At 39.0% G+C, this 18,293-nt stretch overlaps 1 protein-coding gene across 1 annotated transcript in view; it reads right to left on the bottom strand.

Moving 5' to 3' along the window:
* Positions 1–18,293, bottom strand: part of LOC126281611 (putative protein FAM10A4) — a 203,812-nt gene that overhangs the window by 151,011 nt on the left and 34,508 nt on the right. The window contains exon 4 of the mRNA XM_049980721.1: positions 7,413–7,657. Within this exon, the coding sequence (XP_049836678.1) occupies positions 7,413–7,657 (245 nt within the window). The remainder of the gene's footprint in view (positions 1–7,412; positions 7,658–18,293) is intronic.

Raw genomic sequence — 18,293 nt, 5'->3', positions numbered from 1 at the left:
CGAAGTTACACAGACGTTATGTATAAAATTATACATTTTGAGTTATATGAGCAATACCTTCATACAGCATACGTAAACACACATCTACCTTTACATGTGTGCAACTATAATTTTCCAATAAAATGTAACATGATATTGCATTCTTTTAGCTCTTCCATCCAGTCAGACTTTAGCAAACTTGTTTCTGACATCATTACTTCCAAATATATTACTGTAATGTGAGTTCTGTCTATAGCTGTACTGTGTAAAATTCCTATGAACACAACATTATGCTGTCCTTTCTACATGTTACTAAATTTTTTTTAGATAGAATGCCTCTATATAAATTCAACACACACACACACACACACACACACACACACACACACACACACACACATTTCCTGCTCTATAGGTATCAGCACTAGCTTTTTGACAGTGATCAACATTTTCCTTCAGCGGACATCCATCATCTAATACCAACAAAAATTTTCATTGGAGTCATCAAAACCAAACATTCTATGTGAATTTGTTTTCCAGTCTCCTGTATTGCCTGCCACTGCATAAATGGACCAACATTTTCAAGAATGTACTGTACGTATCTTGAAGGACAAACCCCACTGTCACAAAAGGTCTCTTAATATTTCCTGAATTTATGTAATCAGTACATTAGGCATATCTTAAATATTATGTTACCCAACATTTAAACAGAGCTACAAACCCAAATTCTACAAAATGTATATTGCCCTAACATGTTGCAAAATTTTTAGGTCAGCTTGAGATAAGTCTCCCTCTCTATTATAAAAGGCTGTCATTAACAAAACAAGTGCACATTAATTACAAACTAGACAACACTACAGTACATCATCATTTCCACCTCTCCAGTATCAATGCTGCATAGCACAGAGGCACATTTACAATTGCAAGGAATATTACTATACCCTTACCCCAAGTTAACACTTATGCTACAACCTATTAAAAAAATCTTAATTTTTGTGGGTGTGGCTAAGAAGTTATGCCTAGAAGAAGATATAATTCAGAAGACTTCTACAAAATAAAAACACAGCTTCTTCTATCAATCATACGCAATATGCAAATGTAAAACTAGCTGTGCAGTATCCAGAATGAATAAAATAAATATAACAAGGAAGGAGAAAGATACATTATACGTTTTACAGCTGTAAAGGATTATCACTTGATACTTCTGAGAGAAGCAGCTGTTATTCAAGAGAGTTAAGGAAGGTGAATCTATACATTCTGTAGTCAATCTTACAGTCTGAAGGGAGAGGATTTCATTCTTTACTAGATTTGGGTTACCAGAACAGCAGCCATGAGCTCGACTATCAATGAAATTGATTTAAAGAAATCTTATACACCCTGAACTACATCAATTTTCGAAAAGGTGTATTGGCTCCAAGGTTCTGTGTACTCAATACTGTCCAATGTAACAAACAAAATTATACACAATAGATTTGTGGTTTTATATTCTTGGTGAACTTGTCATATTACATTCACATAAAATTCTTAGCTTTTTATAACATTCGTCATAGCCTTCATCATGAAAACAAGTGACTGTCATAGAGGTGACAGAATTCCACAGAAGTAAATGATTCTAATAACTGTAACAAAATGTATTGTTAAATTATCTGGACCATGCTAGAAATTAATGGAACACATTCACCAAGAAAGCCACCGAGATTACAAAGTGTGTCAACAACTTTAACAAAGATATGCATAACACTCAAAGTGTGTGCGGAAACAGCTACGTGGTACTAAGAGACTACAGACAAGGATGTCCTGTATTACATGTCCAAGATTGGAATAATGATGCTGAGGACATTTCATCATTGATCCCTATGTAATCCCTGGTCACAAGGGGCACAACTAAAAAATTTACATTGTTGTAATTCTGTCAGCTCTTAGGCTGTCAACTGTTTTCCTGATGAAGAAAATGATGGATACTGTTGGAAGCTCAGCATGTTATTAAATTTTAATGCAACAATTTCATCAAAAACATTTTATACTTGAAATGCTATCAGGTATACAGCCAGGTGACATTGTCCAGACAGTGCCACACTTTGGCAAGCTGACTCTGTATCCATGGGTCGTGTAAGTGCGTGAACATTATCTTGTGGGAGCCATCTTACACACCATCTGGTAATTAAAGGGAAGCACTCAGAAGACACAGTCGAATGCAATGTATATTCATACTTGTACACACCATCGGATTACAGTTGCAGTTCTCTGTGACAGGCTGAGCTGTCATGAGAATTCATTAGTGCTGTTTACATTTTGTGTTGCTACAAGACAGGTACGGCCAGGAACGGTGTCAGACATTCAGTAAAAGGACACAGAGATACTGCATACTTGTGAGAGGCAGCGCTATCATCACCTGGCAGAATTTGAAAGAGGCCTATTGTGGATCTCCATATGGCCAGCTGGTGGAATCAAGCAATATCCAGATTTGTAGGGCATTGGGATACGATGGTGGCCTGATATCGAACTGCACTGAAATATGATGGCAGGCGTACTTGTCATCGAGGTTTCGGTCAACTTCATCTAACCACCACAAGAGAGTATCACTGCATTGTACACCAAGTACATTGTAAACATTTCACATCTGTGACTGGCATCCAAGAACAAGTAATGGATTTCCTGCCACATTCTGTATCATCCCACACCACTGCTCAAAAATAACCATCAGCTGTACTAGGGAATTACCATCCGATGCATAAAATGTTGTTAACACCACAAAACTAATGGCTAGGAAAGGTCCCAATCTTCCAATGTTTTGGATAGGCACTGTGGTGCTAATCCTGGCATTATTGTGTGTGAAGCCATTGCATATGACTTAGATCAGCGCTGGAAGTGATTGAGAGAACTGTGACAGCACGACAGTATGTCACAGACATCCTGCAATGCCACGTTACCTCTCATGTGACGTCTCATGGTGTCATTTTTCAACAAGACAATGTTCATTTACTCACGGCACTTGTCTCTATGAACTGTCTGTGTGATGTCAAGTTGCTTCCTTGGCGAGCAAGAACACCAAATCTGTCACTTATAGAACATGTTCGGGACCACCTTGGACATCAATTCTATCACAGTGCCAGTATCTAAGATATCAAGCACCAGTTGAAGCAGTTGTGGGTCAGCTGGCCACAGAAAAGGGTTCAGTGGGTTTATAACACCCATTCCAACTCAATTAGTACTTGCATCCAGCCCAGAGGGATTGCAATACTGTATTGATAAGTGGGCCATAGTGCCAAGTTCTTTGTAAATTTGATTCAAGTGTTGCAATCACTTAATTACGTCACATATGCCCTCAATCCAGGAATTTCATTTGGTTTCCTCTTTCCCTTCTGGATGCTTCACTTTCTGGCAAGCAGTGTATATCAGTGCTCTCCTAATGTCAATCTGGCCCCTCCGCAGCTGGGTAATGCGCCGTTAGTGAGGTGGAGCTGGATGTGTGCCACTGCGGCACGAGCTGCAACGCTTATGTCGTGTTGTCGCTGTTGTGTTCAGGACACTCTCTAGTGGAGAAGACATATCTGCATGCTATTGTTTCACTTATTTAAATGGTGTGGCAGGAACACATCTTTGAACTGATGCTGCTTTGAACAAGCTCAAAGTTGTGTCGGATTCATTACTACACTGAGAATATCTGTCTTCATTTACAAGCCCATCCTGTGGCTGGATCTGCAATGTTTCCTTTAGGATGCAGCCCTCAAGTTGTCCTATAGGAATCGATAGTGATCTGCCAACATTATGACCTTGTAAACAAAATAAGCGGTTTTCAACTAAGTAAAGGGTGGGGCCCACTTCAAAGTATAAAGCCAATCCATTTGAAGATCTATTCATCTCATGCACACTGGAGGGCTGAAACAATATCAAAAATTTGCACTCTTTCACTCTAGCAGTGTCCTGAATAGGAGAGTGGCACAGCAATGATAGCCCCAGCTTGTGTTTTGCAAGTGTACTTTCTATACAACCTCACCAAAGGGAACGTGCTCAGCCACCGAGGCCCCAGGATTGACTTCAGGAGGGTTCCTGTCATAAATGACAGCACCCATGGAAAGATAGTCAGTCATCTGCACCACCTCAGAATGGCAACTAGTAATTATGCCTAAATACTGCACTATCCAGACAATCCCAGGCACCTGAATAGCTGAGAGCAGTTCAGGATCATCACAGGCTGTGAAAGCTTGAGGTCACATTTTACATTAAAATATTACTGTTTTCCACATGGATCCATCATTTTATTTTCAGCTTTTAAATGTACTGTTGTGGGTGCGACAACACCACTCCTTGTTTCAGAGGAAGTAACCTTTTCATCAAAACAGAGCACTTGGTTTTGGCTGTTCATTCAAATTTTACAAATATCTATTTATGACCAAAAAAACCCACACAATCATTAAAAATTATTGGTACTGAAATAGTGTCTCACAAGCATTGTACAAAAAAACCTGAGACACTACAAAATTTGATGCCCATAGTTTGTTATTTTACATATCCCCAATAAAAATGTTCATATCAATGACTAGATAGTGAATCGTGCTTAAAAATTGATGATTATGACAGGGTACAGCTCTAAGTCTATGCTCAATATTGTAGGCAGTATCCATAAAGTAGGTCTTGCCAATGTGTTACAATTTGACTTTCTTATCAGTGGCAATAGTCTTCAGAAAACTAAATCTCCTCTTTGAGAAAATGTCCATTTCAGTCTTGATGTTCAAGGGATTACAAAAACAAATCACTATATACTAAATATTCTAGCAACCATTTTTGAAGTAGAAGCAGAAGTGCACCTTGAAATTTGGCTATTTTTAATGTACACACTCTCAATTTCTAAATGCAGAACCTGTTTTCAAATCAATTCAGCATCTCCGCACAGCCTTACAAATGTGATCTGTGACCATCTTTCTAATTTTTATTTTAAGTAGACAATTTCTTACTAAGAATGACTGAAAAATAAATAATCAGGTAACTCAAAAAAGTGGTGGAATCTAAGTAATTACTGAAATACAGTGACATTACCAAAACTTAATTCTGTAAGTCCTCATGGCCAAGGCAAAAAGAAGTAATGAAATTGCAAACATTAAACTGAATTATTAAATCACATGACCGTTTTACTTACAGTAACATTTTTCTGTCTTTGCAAAGCACACAATTCCTCACGCAAATTTTTTGTTAAGCAACTACTTTATAATTACTCTATACATTTAAATTGGCCTTATAGTATATGAAAACAAAACAAAACATATGGTAATATCACAATCTGAGGCCAGTACAACCGCTAAAGACATAAACATTAAGGGAAATGCTTCAAAGGAGTGTCCTCTTTTAACTAAGTCCTAATAACATATGTTAACAGGATTTCATAGGCTATAAGGGAAAGAATGCAACCAGGAAACAGAGCTTAATTTGCAAATATGCAACTCTTCAAAAACAGCCTTCTTACAAGAAATGAAATGAGCCTCTGGCATCGTTGGCCCGGAGGCCCCATTCGCGGAAGTTCAGCTGCCAAGTGCAAGGCTTATTTCAGTCAATGCCATATCGAGCTCCTTGCACGTTGGTGATGGGGATGAAATGATGAGGACAACACGACACCATGCCGGGAATCGAACCCAGGTCCACTTGCATGGAAGGCAGTTAATGTTACCACCCAGCTGAGCAGGTGCACAGAAGAAATACAAAGCTACAAATATGTAACTCCCTAGTCCACCCAGGTATCACATATGGGTCAGAGATATGGACATTGACAGAACATGACAAAAATGCACAATGACACTCTGAGCGGAATATACTATGCAAAATCTATGGTCCAGTAAGGGAGGAAGAAGGCTGCAGAATATGCAACATTACAAGTATTAATAAAAGGTAGGGACATAGTAAAATTTGTGAAATCACAGCGAACATTATGGATAGGACAGATGCAGAGACTGGCAGAGGATAGAACTCCAAAGAAAATGATGAAATGTGTGATCCATTCAGCTAGGCAAAAAGGGAGACCTTGAAGAAGATGGATTGACGAAATAACAGTGGGTCTCACTAGTATGGGAGAGTCTGGGGCAGGAAAAGAGCAGCAAACAAACAAGAAACAAGGAGGAAAATCGTTGAAGAAGCCAAGGCTCACCAAATGTTGTAGTGTTACCGAAAAAGAGAAGAAGTAATTTATTCGTAATTCTAGCAGACTGAGTTCCCACTGTACAAACAAATCTGCTACAAGTCCAGTGGTAATGGTTCTACACTGACAAACAAAGAAGAGTTCTTGTTCTCTTCACAAACAGTCAGGTGGAAGAATTACATTCAATGAGGTATAATACGGATTCATGTATTATCCACTATATGAGAAACACACACACACACACACACACACACACACACACACACACACACACACACACACACACAGAGAGAGAGAGAGAGAGAGAGAGAGAGAGAGAGAGAGAGAGAGAGAGAGAGAGTTTACTGTTACTGGTCATTGCAGCTACTCACAGTTTCAATAAAAAATTATTTTTTATCTGCTCCAATGAAGTTGGTACGAAATTCTTCATCTTGTTGCAAAATGGAATACATGAATTAATTTCAATAATTTTGCTACTATTTCAAAAAACAAAGTAGGTATGTAATGTTACTTACAAATGAGAAAAATTCCTCTACTACTTTGCCAAAAACATATTTTGGTCTTATTTGTAAGTACTCTTTATTCTGTGCTTACTATGTGTACATGCTTGAAAACATGCTCCTGAAAGGTCACAAAAAATGACTCACTTTTTCTTCAGCATACACTGCATTTCTCTCACGACCCTTAGAGATCAGAAAATCTATCTTCAAATGATAATGTAAATAATAGCCTTCATTTAGCACAGCACCATGAGACTGACAGTAACAATCCTGCATTGTTAAGTGACTTTCAATGCACACTGGTACTAATGGAATTTATTTAGACTACGGGCACTACAACAGGATATGGGGGGGGGGGGGGGGGGGGAGAAACGGATTATACAGGTATGGAACTGCCAGTGCGAGAATGGCATCCCTGTTATGTAAAGCTAAGGTGAAGATCAACGAAGTGAAATGAGATGACTTTTCAGTTCTCTTACCTCTAAAAAGTGATCTTAGTTATCAAATGAAATAAGTTTCCTTCCGGCAAAGTACTGCTAAATGCTATAACATTCTACTGCCTTCCACCCACGTACTACAGCAGTAACAGCCAAATGCAACTTAATAATTTGCATGGGTGAGTATGGTTAAACAAGCTTACGATGATGTATTCTTCACAAAAATGATCTATCAACTGTACATAAAAAATTAAAGCAAGTTTTTTGCTGATGATGTGGGGCAGTAACCAATCACTACACCAGAAAGAGCAGCAAGCTAAAAATGTCCCACAGCCAGCCACCCTTTCCATCTATCTGACAGGTACTCACATTCGGTGTGACCTCGCGCAACCACTCGTCAGCCTGTTCATCGAAGTCTATCTTGCAAGCATCACGCAAGTCACTGGCAGCCTCTTCCCAATGGCCAAGGAGACGGTGTGCCCGGCCTCGGAACTTCAGAGCAGCGGCACAGTCGGGATTAGCTTCCAACGCATGGGTACAGTCACGTACACAGGCATTTGGTTTGCCAAGGGCTAATAATGCCTGCCCACGTTTAGCATAAAGCAAAGCAGAACCTGTAACAAACAAATCTCTCAGCAACAGACACATTGTACGCTACTGACAAGCTACTCAAGTACGCCCAAACTGAATAAAATGTACAAATGCAAACAAAGAATATTTACAAAAGCAATCAATTTCCAAGCCAAAAAGAACAGTAAGCTTAATGCAGACTCATCACTGTTCTTATATACCTGTGTTGCTAGGCACAGGGACTTTCAGGATACCCTTGGTGGTAGGTGAGGCAGCAATGAATATTAAAAGCTAGGGTTTCATATGCTTTGTTAGCAATGAGTTACATGGATTTATGACATCCAGACTCCTAATTGTGAAGACTGCATTCTGGTCCCAGCTGCCAGAATTGGCAGTCATATGTGCATGAAGTGTGGTTCCTTGTGTGTGTTTCTCTTTCTTTATCTGTCGAAGGCTGTGGCCGAAAGCCAATGTGTAATTGTCTTAATTGTGCCTGTCTGCAACTTAATGCGTCATCTTTAAAGTAAGTAGCAATCTACCTTGTCCTTACATTGCAAAACTACTTATCTCACAAGCAAATTTTTTGGTGATTCAATCATCTCTTAGAGGTTATGGCCCTCATATGTTCTTGAAGGCAGCAGAGGATCAGGTGGGTAAAAAGACCAGGGCTAGTAGAAATCCTTAGGTAACAGAAGAAATATCGCATTTCATTGATGAAAGGAGAAAATATAAAAAAGAAGTAAATGAAGCAGGCAAAAAGGAATACTAACGTCTCAAAAATGAGATCGACAGGAAGTGCAAAATGGCTAAGCAGGGATGGCTAGAGGACAAATGTAAGGATGTAGAGGCTGATCTCACTAGGGGTAAGAGAGATACGGCCTACAGGAAAATTAAAGAGACCTTTGGAGAAAAGAGAACCACTTGTATGAATATCAAGAGCTCAGATGGAAACCCAGTTCTAAGCAAAGAAGGGAAAGCAGAAAGGTGGAAGGAGAATATAGAGGGTCTATACAAGGGTGATGTATTTGAGGACAATATTATGGAAATGGAAGAGGATGTAGATGAAGATGAAATCGGAGATCTGATACTGCGTGAAGAGTTTGACAGACCACTGAAATACCTTAGTCGAAACAAGGCCCCGGGAGTAGATAATATTCCATTAGAACTACTGACAGCCTTGGGAGAGCCAGTCCTGACAAAACTCTACCATCTGGTGCGCAAGATGTACGAGACAGGTGAAATACCCTCAGACTTCAAGAAGAATGTAATAATTCAAAAAAACCTGATGCCGACAGATGTGAAAATTAATGAACTATCAGTTTAATAAGTCACGGCTGCAAAATACCAATGCAAATTCTTTACAGACAAATGGAAAAACTAGTAGAAGCCGACCTCGGGGGAGATCAGTTTGTATTCCGTAGAAATATTGGAACACGTGAGGCCAAACCGACCCTACGACTTATCTTGGAAGACAGATTAAGGAAAGGCAAACCTACGTTTCTAGCATTTGTAGACTTAGAAAAATCTTTTGACAATGTTGACTGGAATATTCTCTTTTACATTCTGAAAGTGGCAGGGGTAAAATACAGGGAGCGAAAGGCTATTTACAATTTGTACAGAAAGCAGATGGCAGTCATAAGAGTCGAGGGGCATGAAAGGGAAGCAGTGGTTGGGAAGGGAGTGAGACAGGGCTGTAGCCTGTCCCCGATGTTATTCAATCTGTATATTGAGCAAGCAGTGAAAGAAACAAAAGAAAAATTTGGAGTAGGTATTAATATCCATGGAGAAGAAATAAAAACTTTGAGGTTTGCCGGTGACATTGTAATTCAGTCAGAGACAGCAAAGGACTTGGCAGAGCAGTTGAACGAAATGGATAGCTTCTTGGAAGGAGGATATAAGATGAACATCAACAAAAGCAAAACGAGGATAATGGAATGTAGTCTAATTAAGTCAGGAGATGCTGAGGGTATTAGATTAGGAAATGAGACACTTAAAGTAGTAAAGGAGTTTTGCTATTTGGGGAGTAAAATAACTGATGATGGTCGAAGTAGAGAGGATATAAAATGTAGGCTGGCAATGGCAAGGAAAGCGTTTCTGAAGAAGAGAAGTTTGTTAACATCGAGTATAGATTTAAGTGTCACGAAGTCATTTCTGGAAGTATTTGTATGGAGTGTAGCTATGTATGGAAGTGAAACATGGACGATAAATAGTTTGGAAAGGAAGATAATAGAAGCTTTTGAAATGTGGTGCTACAGAAGAATGCTGAAGATTAGATGGGTAGATCACGTAAGTAATGAGGTGGTATTGAACAGGAATGGGTAGAGGAGAAGTTTGTGGCACAACTTGACTAGAAGAAGGGATCAATTGGTAGGACATGTTCTGAGGCATCAAGGGATCACCAATTTAGCATTGGAGGGTAAAAATCATAGAGGGAGACCAAGAGATGAATACACCAAGCAGATTCAGAAGGATGTAGGTTGCAGTAGGTACTGGGAGATGAAGAAGCTTGCACAGGATAGAGTAGCATGGAGAGCTGCATCAAACCTGTCTCAGGACTGAAGACCACAACAACAACAACAACAACATGTTCTTGATTTAACATCTCTCGACTTTTCTTGTGGGGCTATTCAAAGGAAGGGCCCATAAAAACAGGCTGCACACACTGGCAGGTCTAAGAATAAGATAACTGAGATTTACAACTGTGTTGACATGTTCAGCAAAGTGGGCTCAAATGTGGTAAAATAAGGTCATGCATATGTTACTGAACAGGGCAACCATATTGAGCAATGTAGTATAACCTCGTTAGCATGAACTCGCTTAAGACAAACTCGCGGTTTATGTCAAAAAACATTGGCATGGCAGGAATACAGTAGTTCTTATGGGAAGTTTTATCATTTACACAAACTTCGATTTTTTTCAGTTCCTATACAATTAAATTTCTTTGTAACACAAACTTCTGATGTTAGAGTATTTTTAATTGTTAATTTGTTCCAAAACGAATGCAAGAAATTTTACTAGAAAGGTAACTGCCCAATGTTTACTCGTTTCTAAGGTATTGTAAGTCAGCAGCCACATTTATCATCTCAACAATCAAAGTGTACAGTACGTTCACATGAATGCAGTAATGTGTGGATTGACATTTAGAAACATATTTGATGTCTATTCTTTTAGTCGTAGTCAAATCAAGTTAAAATACTGAATAAAAATCTACAAACGGTAGCACTCAAAACAGACAGCTCTAAATGTACAAGTAAAGCTTAAGGCACAAGGTGAAATGGGCCACAGTACAAAGAAAACAGCAATTGCACAGCAGTTTGGAATTCCCAAATCTACTTTATCTATGATAATTAAGAAATAAGAAAAAATCATTAATGTTTTTGCATCTGGTTCCAGAAACAAATCTAAATGATTTCATAGTGTAAATCAAGAAGATTAGAAACATTCCAGCTAGAATGGTTCAATTGTATGCCTGCATCTACCACATCTTTACGTCAGCCTATGATACAGTCAAAAGAAAGTGAGACAGACAAAAATATAGGCATCAAAAACTTAAGTTATTCTGGTGGCTGGATGTATCAGTTTCAAAAGAGAGATATTCAGTTTCATCTGTACAAATTTTTGGTGAAGCATGTAAAGTTTATGAAGAAAGTGCAAGCAGCTGGTTACATGAATTTGACGGCATGAGAGAAAAGTGTGATGTGTTCAATATGGACAAAACTGAACTTTTTTTACAAACTTTTTCCAAATTGCACCCTGGGGATAAAATACTATATTGCAGTGCCTGTGTTATTCTGAATCACTAAGCAATGTTCCTTTGGGTATGCATGCATGTTCAAAGGAATAGGCACTATGACTCAGCCACTAAAAATACATGAAATGCATTCACAGCTGCGAATAAGGACAACCATCAGCTGTATAAGGGAATGATGACAATGAAATTTTGAGCCAGACTGGGGTTCAAACTCAGATTTCCCACTTACTGCGAGTGGTCAACTTGCCATATGGCTATCCGAGCACAATTCACGCCCAGACCCAAACTTATGTATGTTGTCAACCGTGTCTCTACAACCTGTACTCGTTCATCCATTATAGGAATATTCCCGTACTGGGGAGACATTTTACTTTAAAGGAAAAGAATACCTACCTGTCAGGAGATGTTTATAGCCTTGAACTGTTTACAACTATTTGCTTCAATATCTGATGTCACTGCTGTGTTTATGGAAGCTACAGTTACAGCTGGTTGTGGAATTACGAGATATCTTCATTTCCATGAATGTCAGCAAACCGTGCTTAAAGTTTTTCCAAGAAAATAGTGGAATTTGCAAGTAGTTGTACTTTTACATCAATTTATAGTGTTATAAGTCTACACGAATGTAAAGTGATTGATATTGTAGTGTATGATGCAGTACTGTACTAATATACTTGTATACATATTAAAATCTGTGTTTCTCAGTTAACAAGAATTTTTTTTAACACAAATTCTTGAGTTTTCAGTCTCTTCAGATTTGTGTTAACGAGGTTATATTGTATATTATAAAAAAATGAGTGCGAGATTACAAAATATAATATCTTTCGATGTGTGCTGCCCTTCCGTTATACATCACAGTTACATAAAATAACAAATCTCTTTTTCAAGCAATATTTCATTAAAATTAATTTTTCACTGTATAATTTAGTGGCTGCTGCTGACAACAGTACATTTAGTTCATATTTCGCTTTCTTTAAATACATATTTGTGATCTACTACACCTACAAATTATGTGAAAGAAAAAAGTACACAACTGATCACTTCTAGATTGAAATAGCCCATTTAAGAGGCTTCATTGGAGGTCTGGAAAAGTATAAACACTCTTTACTGCTTCAAATCACATTCAAATTTCATTGAAAGATTTTGAAAGGTCTCATGGTTCCAAACTGTACACCAAAGCAGAACCTGTAGTCGCACTAATTACATCCAACGGGGTAACTGGTCCACGATCCGGTTAGTGGTTAGTAAAGGGGTGAGTCGTCGTCTGTGTGGGGGGAGGGGGGGGGGGGGGTGTCAGCAGTGTCAACTGTTGTCACGAACTACTCCCTGTTGCTCATCACACTGCAGACTGTTAGTTTTGACCGCGCAATGTGTGGGAGTCAAGGCCAAGGAAAGGTGTAGTTTCATTAACACCCGTAAGAGGGGGGTGACAGCCTTCTCATTGTGTGACACATGCACAGAGGCATTGGGCAGAATTGTGGTGAAGTTTGGTGCTAATGTCACATCATTAACCCACCTTATACCTCACATAAGCTTCTGAGCTCTGGCCTTTTTTTCGCATATGTTGACAGCTTGCTGCTTGAAACCATCATCAAGCCTGAGGGTAATGTCACAGGATGTCACACTTTTGCATCATTGCAGAGGAAGGTCATAAGCATCTTTGATCAAAATTTCACACTTCAGTGTCACAATCAATATTTCAAAACAGTGTCCCTTTAATTGTGTTGCAGAATTTTATAACTAAAATTTTATGCTAATTTACATCTTGACTTAGTGCAGGAGCATTACAGCTGGTATGCTTAATTTGAACAGAATCTCTCTAGATTTTCTGCACTATTTTGAGGCAGAGTTCCATTGTGGAAACTATCACAGGCATCTCACACTGAAGTCCGCATTAAGCTTCCAACATTCGTAAACCAGTGCCAACCTTGAAGATAGTGTGATCTTTTATAAATCTGGGGTGCTTATTTCACTTCCTTTGAAATCGAGCCACATTTGGCTGACATTTACATACTTAATATGAAAGGAATAGAGACGGTCACCTGAATGTTTCACATTCATTTTTGTAACATTACAAATTAATAGGGCCTGTAGTCTAGTGGTAAAATGTGCACCTGGAAACCAGAGGTGTGGGCTTGAATCTTTGTTGAGTCACTACATATTTCAGTCTCTCTTTAACATAGTCTTCACATTGCAATGAAAAGATGATCTGTGGAATTATTATTATTATTATTATTATTATTATTATTATTATTATTATTATTAAGGGAAACTTCCCATCACACCTCACTCAGATTTAGTGGTAAAATGGCCCAGTGCATAGCCTGTCAAAAACTGAACACAGATCAAGCATGAAAACAGGAAGAAGGTACACTGAACTGTGAAGAAAGAAGCAAAGTAGAAAGAGTGAATGGTCCAACTTAAGATGTGAAACATCAAGCAAACTTTAAGAACTATGGCATCTTGGTTGTGTGGTCATGGTGTTGGATTACAAAGTGGGAGATCTGTGTTCAAATCTCCATCATGATGACCACCCCTCCTCTTCCCTCTCTTTTTTATTTTTTTCCCCACCTTATGAACTTTCTGTCTGGTCATTGACGTGTCTGGTCTGCTTCTGAACTCTTGGTAACTGTCATACTATACACTGGTTATACAATACGAGTCATGTGGTAAGACTGTATTATCGTTGCAAGTAAATGTGATGAATAGTGAGAGCAGGTGAGATGCTGCATACAGCTCTCATGGAAGTGAAAACAACAAATAAACAGGTGTGACCTATGTTACAACAAAGAAATTTAAGTAAAAACTTACAAAACAGAATACGTGAGCCATAACACGTGGTACTTCTGTAGAACAAAAAGAAGGTGCATACGTCTGGAGGTCCCTTCCTTACACCTCGCTGTTGCAAACGGACGTTACACAATGACACTGACACGAGTTTGAATACAGTAAACAGACACATCAATGACCAGGAAGGCAGTTCACAATTTTGCGGAGAAAAAAAAGAAGTAGGGGGGGGGGGGGGGGGGGCACGAACGAGATTGGAATGCAGATCTCTCAGTTCGCAGTTCAACAGCGGGGCCACAACCAGTATAAAATGATTTTTCAAACCTGCTCAATGTTGCACATCTTGAGCTTGGACCATTGACTCATTCTGTTTTGATTACTTACCCAGAGCTCAGTACACCTTCTTCCTGTTTTCATGCTTGATCTGTGTTCAGTTTCTGACAGGCTATCCAATGGACACTTCTCTTAAACATTCATAACAGACCTAGTATTTACTCCCACATTGTTACAATAGCACGTCTGAGGTTTTGGCATAACAATGAACACAAAAATGATACGCACAGATACACAAAAGTCAAAATCAAAATTTTTGCACACCCACGGTTTGACATAGGAGGGTGAATATATATTTGGTGTAATCTTTAGGAAGAAGGGATCGGTTGGTAGGACATGTTCTGAGACATCGAGGGATTACCAATTTAGTATTGGAGGGCAGTGTGGAGTGTAAAAATCGTAGAAGGAAACCAAGAGATGAATACACTAAGCAGATTCAGAAGGATGTAGGTTGCAGTAGGTACTGGGAGATGAAGAAGCTTGCACAGGATAGAGTAACATGGAGAGCTGCATCAAACCAGTCTCAGGACAGAAGACCACAACAACAACAACTGGACTTTTCATAAGCTAATTATCCTATTTTCGGAAAAATGGGAGAAGAGAGGTAAATTCTAAGTGAGGGTAATGGAAAGTCCTTTCAGAATACAGCATCAGACTGTTTACTGTTAATTTTATCCCTCAAGTGAACATATCATTTTGTTATAACACAATCATGCACACAGTGTTCCTTGTATGCATATAAAGAATAACTATGTTGTCAAGGTAAATATCTATGAGCAAAACCACAGTTTAATCTTAGTTAAATTAAATAATGACACAGCAAACTTACATTATATGAGCTACATAACTGTTTAATTAAACAATAATAAAATTGCATTGTATCACTCTGAGATGCCATGTACAATTGTTACCTCACTGAAATGACACACCCTAAGCATTAAGTAGTGCAGTTGTATCAGATCATGAATCTTGGTCATTTTCTTACATGGATTATACACTTTTTCTAACCTAGCTCACTGTTTATTTTATATTATTGCTGCTCACTTGAGTGTATGATGGCAAAACTTATCACTTTGTTAGGTGAAGCAATGATGAAGAAATAAGTACAGGCTCACAACTGTAAAGCAACAATGGAAATGTACATGAAAATGTAATTTGTGGTTGGCGCACTTTATACATACACTATGTGATCAAAAGTATCTCGACACCTGGCTGAAAATTACATACAAGTTTGTGGTGCCCTCAATCAGTAATGCTGGAATTCAACAAGGTGTTGGCCCACCCTTAGCCTCGATAGCACCTTCCACTCTCACAGGCATGTGTTCAATCAGGTGCCGGAAGGTTTCTTGGGGAATGGCACCCCATTCTTCACGGAGTGCTGCACTGAGGAGAGGTATCAATGGGGATCGGTGAAGCCTGGCACAAAGTGGACGCTCCAATATATCCCTATGATGTTCTAAGGGATATAGGTCAGGAGCCTGTGCGGGCCAGTCCATTAAAGAGAAGTTGTTGTGTAACCACTCTGCCACAGGCCATGCATTACGAACAGGTGTTCAGTCGTGTTGAAAGATGCAATCGCCATTCTTGAATTGCTCAACAGTGAGAAGCAAAAAGGTGCTTAAAACATCAATGTAGGCCTGTGCTGTGATAGTGCCACACAAAACAACAATGGGTGCAAGCCCCATACATGAAAAACACAACACCGTAACACCACCAACTCCGAATTTTACTGTTGGCACTACACACGCTGGCAGATGACATTCACTGGGCATTCGCCATATCCACACCCTTCCATCGGATCGCCACATTGTGTACCGATTTTTGCCACTCCACACAATGTTTTTCCACTGTTCCTTCATTGTTTCGTCAGATGAAATGGGTATCACAGTAGCTCTAGTATATCTCCCTCCTCCATCTCAGCAGTATTGCTTCAGGTCTTGTGCAAGCTTTCAGGGAGGAGGGATGTTACATCTCTAGACATTATTACTAGCATAAAAGATGTGGTGTGTTGTAACATTTTGATTCTATGAAATAAAATTTTCCATTTCTAACCCACTCAGGCCGACGAAAGTTGTACCTAGGAAGCAAAAACCTTCCTTAGGTAGTTGTTAAGTGTGGAACACCCCCACAGTGCGCACTCTGGTTTGCCGTATGTGCACATGATACATATATAAAAGGTGTCAGCTCAGAATGTCGACAAGCTGCAACGGCAAGTGAGCGTCTCCACCTACTGTGGAGGACCACTTATGCTTTGGCTTCATGGCTTGGCAGTGCCATGGAAGTCACAGAACAAACACCAGAACAATTGAAGATTATATATGAGAACTGTCATTCTGTAATGTCAAGGAAGTACACGAATACACATTGCAATCTGTGTCGAGCTACCAGTTAAGACAGATCTGTTTGATCATCCATCATAAATAAAGTTGTACAATGGAAACATTATGCTTATAATACAAAAGAGTTACCGCCAAAGTGACTACATTATTACAGTAGCTAGAATAGATCAGACCTCTCTTTCAGCACCTGCCACAGCAAGATATTTCTAAGGCAAATGTAGGCACACATAACCAGGTGACAGACTGTGCATGGTGTGGAACACATCATTCTAAAAATACGACCTGTTTCACTTCTTTTGGCATCCTAGTGCAAGATGAAAAATAGAGAGCGCTAGTAATTTTTAAAAAAATCCAAGAATTTTGACAAAAATATCAGAAGAAGATACAATGTTGCCCATAGCAAACCAAGCCAATAAGTGAGAAAATGTAAGTGGGCACATGCATCACTGTGGGCTGAATGAATTTGAATAGTGAAGAAGAAATCATTTTAATTTGGTAAAACACTATAGGTGTTAATTACCTTAAAGAGTTGAAGAAAGAACGTTAGTTGATCATAGCAACAGGGTCAACAGTGAAAGATCAGACATCTCTTTCAGTGCTTAAGTAACCTTTGGCAAGTGAGTGGAGAAGAATTTCATCAATGAAGTGACAGAATTCTGAATTGTGATTTCCAGACTACAATTGCAGCAGTGATTTCCGTTGGCATCCCTGCAGCGACTGAATGGCATGGCAATAGTGCAGCTTCTTCGCAGTGCAGCGGCCAGTCAGCTCATTGCCACATCACTTATCCCATGCATGACACATAAGCAGCACCACTGTATGACTGATTAGGCAAGTTGTAAACAACACCAACTTGATTTCTTTTCTTTATTAGTAGATCATTCTGTGAAGATTGTAAAGACACACTTCACTAGCCTCGGGTAGTTAGGTCTCAATCTAGTGACATTGTTTAAATACAAATGAGGACATATCTATTGTTGCCAAAGTTGTAAGGCAGTTCAGATTAGGAAGATAGAGGAGTTGGCAGCTCTTATTAAGGCTCAATGGGTGTAATTAAAAAAATTGGTATACGAATGTCTCAAATGTAAAAACACAAGGGGAGAAAATAAAAAGATGAAGGAAGAAGGTAATTCAAAAGCATATAACATATCCAACATAGAAGCAATCTTATTGAAGTTACCTAAGCAGTTACAAACATAGACAATTAACCAATGTTACTTAGTCAGAAATGTGGCTCAAGAACAGTTTAAAGAGATAAATGATAAGATGCAAAACAGAAGAATTGTCAACCCATTAATTCAAAAGTATGCACAATCAAAACTCAGACACGTGAGGCCATGTAGGGGTGTCAGAACAAAGTACAGAATTACTACTACTTTTCAGGAGTGTCTGCACGAGCTAGCTGAACAAAAAGAACAAGAGAAAGTTGAGCCAACTAGCGTTACCACCAATGCTTTGGATGATTCTGTAGAA

This window comes from Schistocerca gregaria, chromosome 7 (assembly GCF_023897955.1).
Source record: "Schistocerca gregaria isolate iqSchGreg1 chromosome 7, iqSchGreg1.2, whole genome shotgun sequence".
Lineage (NCBI taxonomy): Eukaryota > Metazoa > Arthropoda > Insecta > Orthoptera > Acrididae > Schistocerca > Schistocerca gregaria.
Note: the sequence above shows the minus strand (reverse complement) of the source record. Positions and strands in the feature narration are given on the sequence as shown.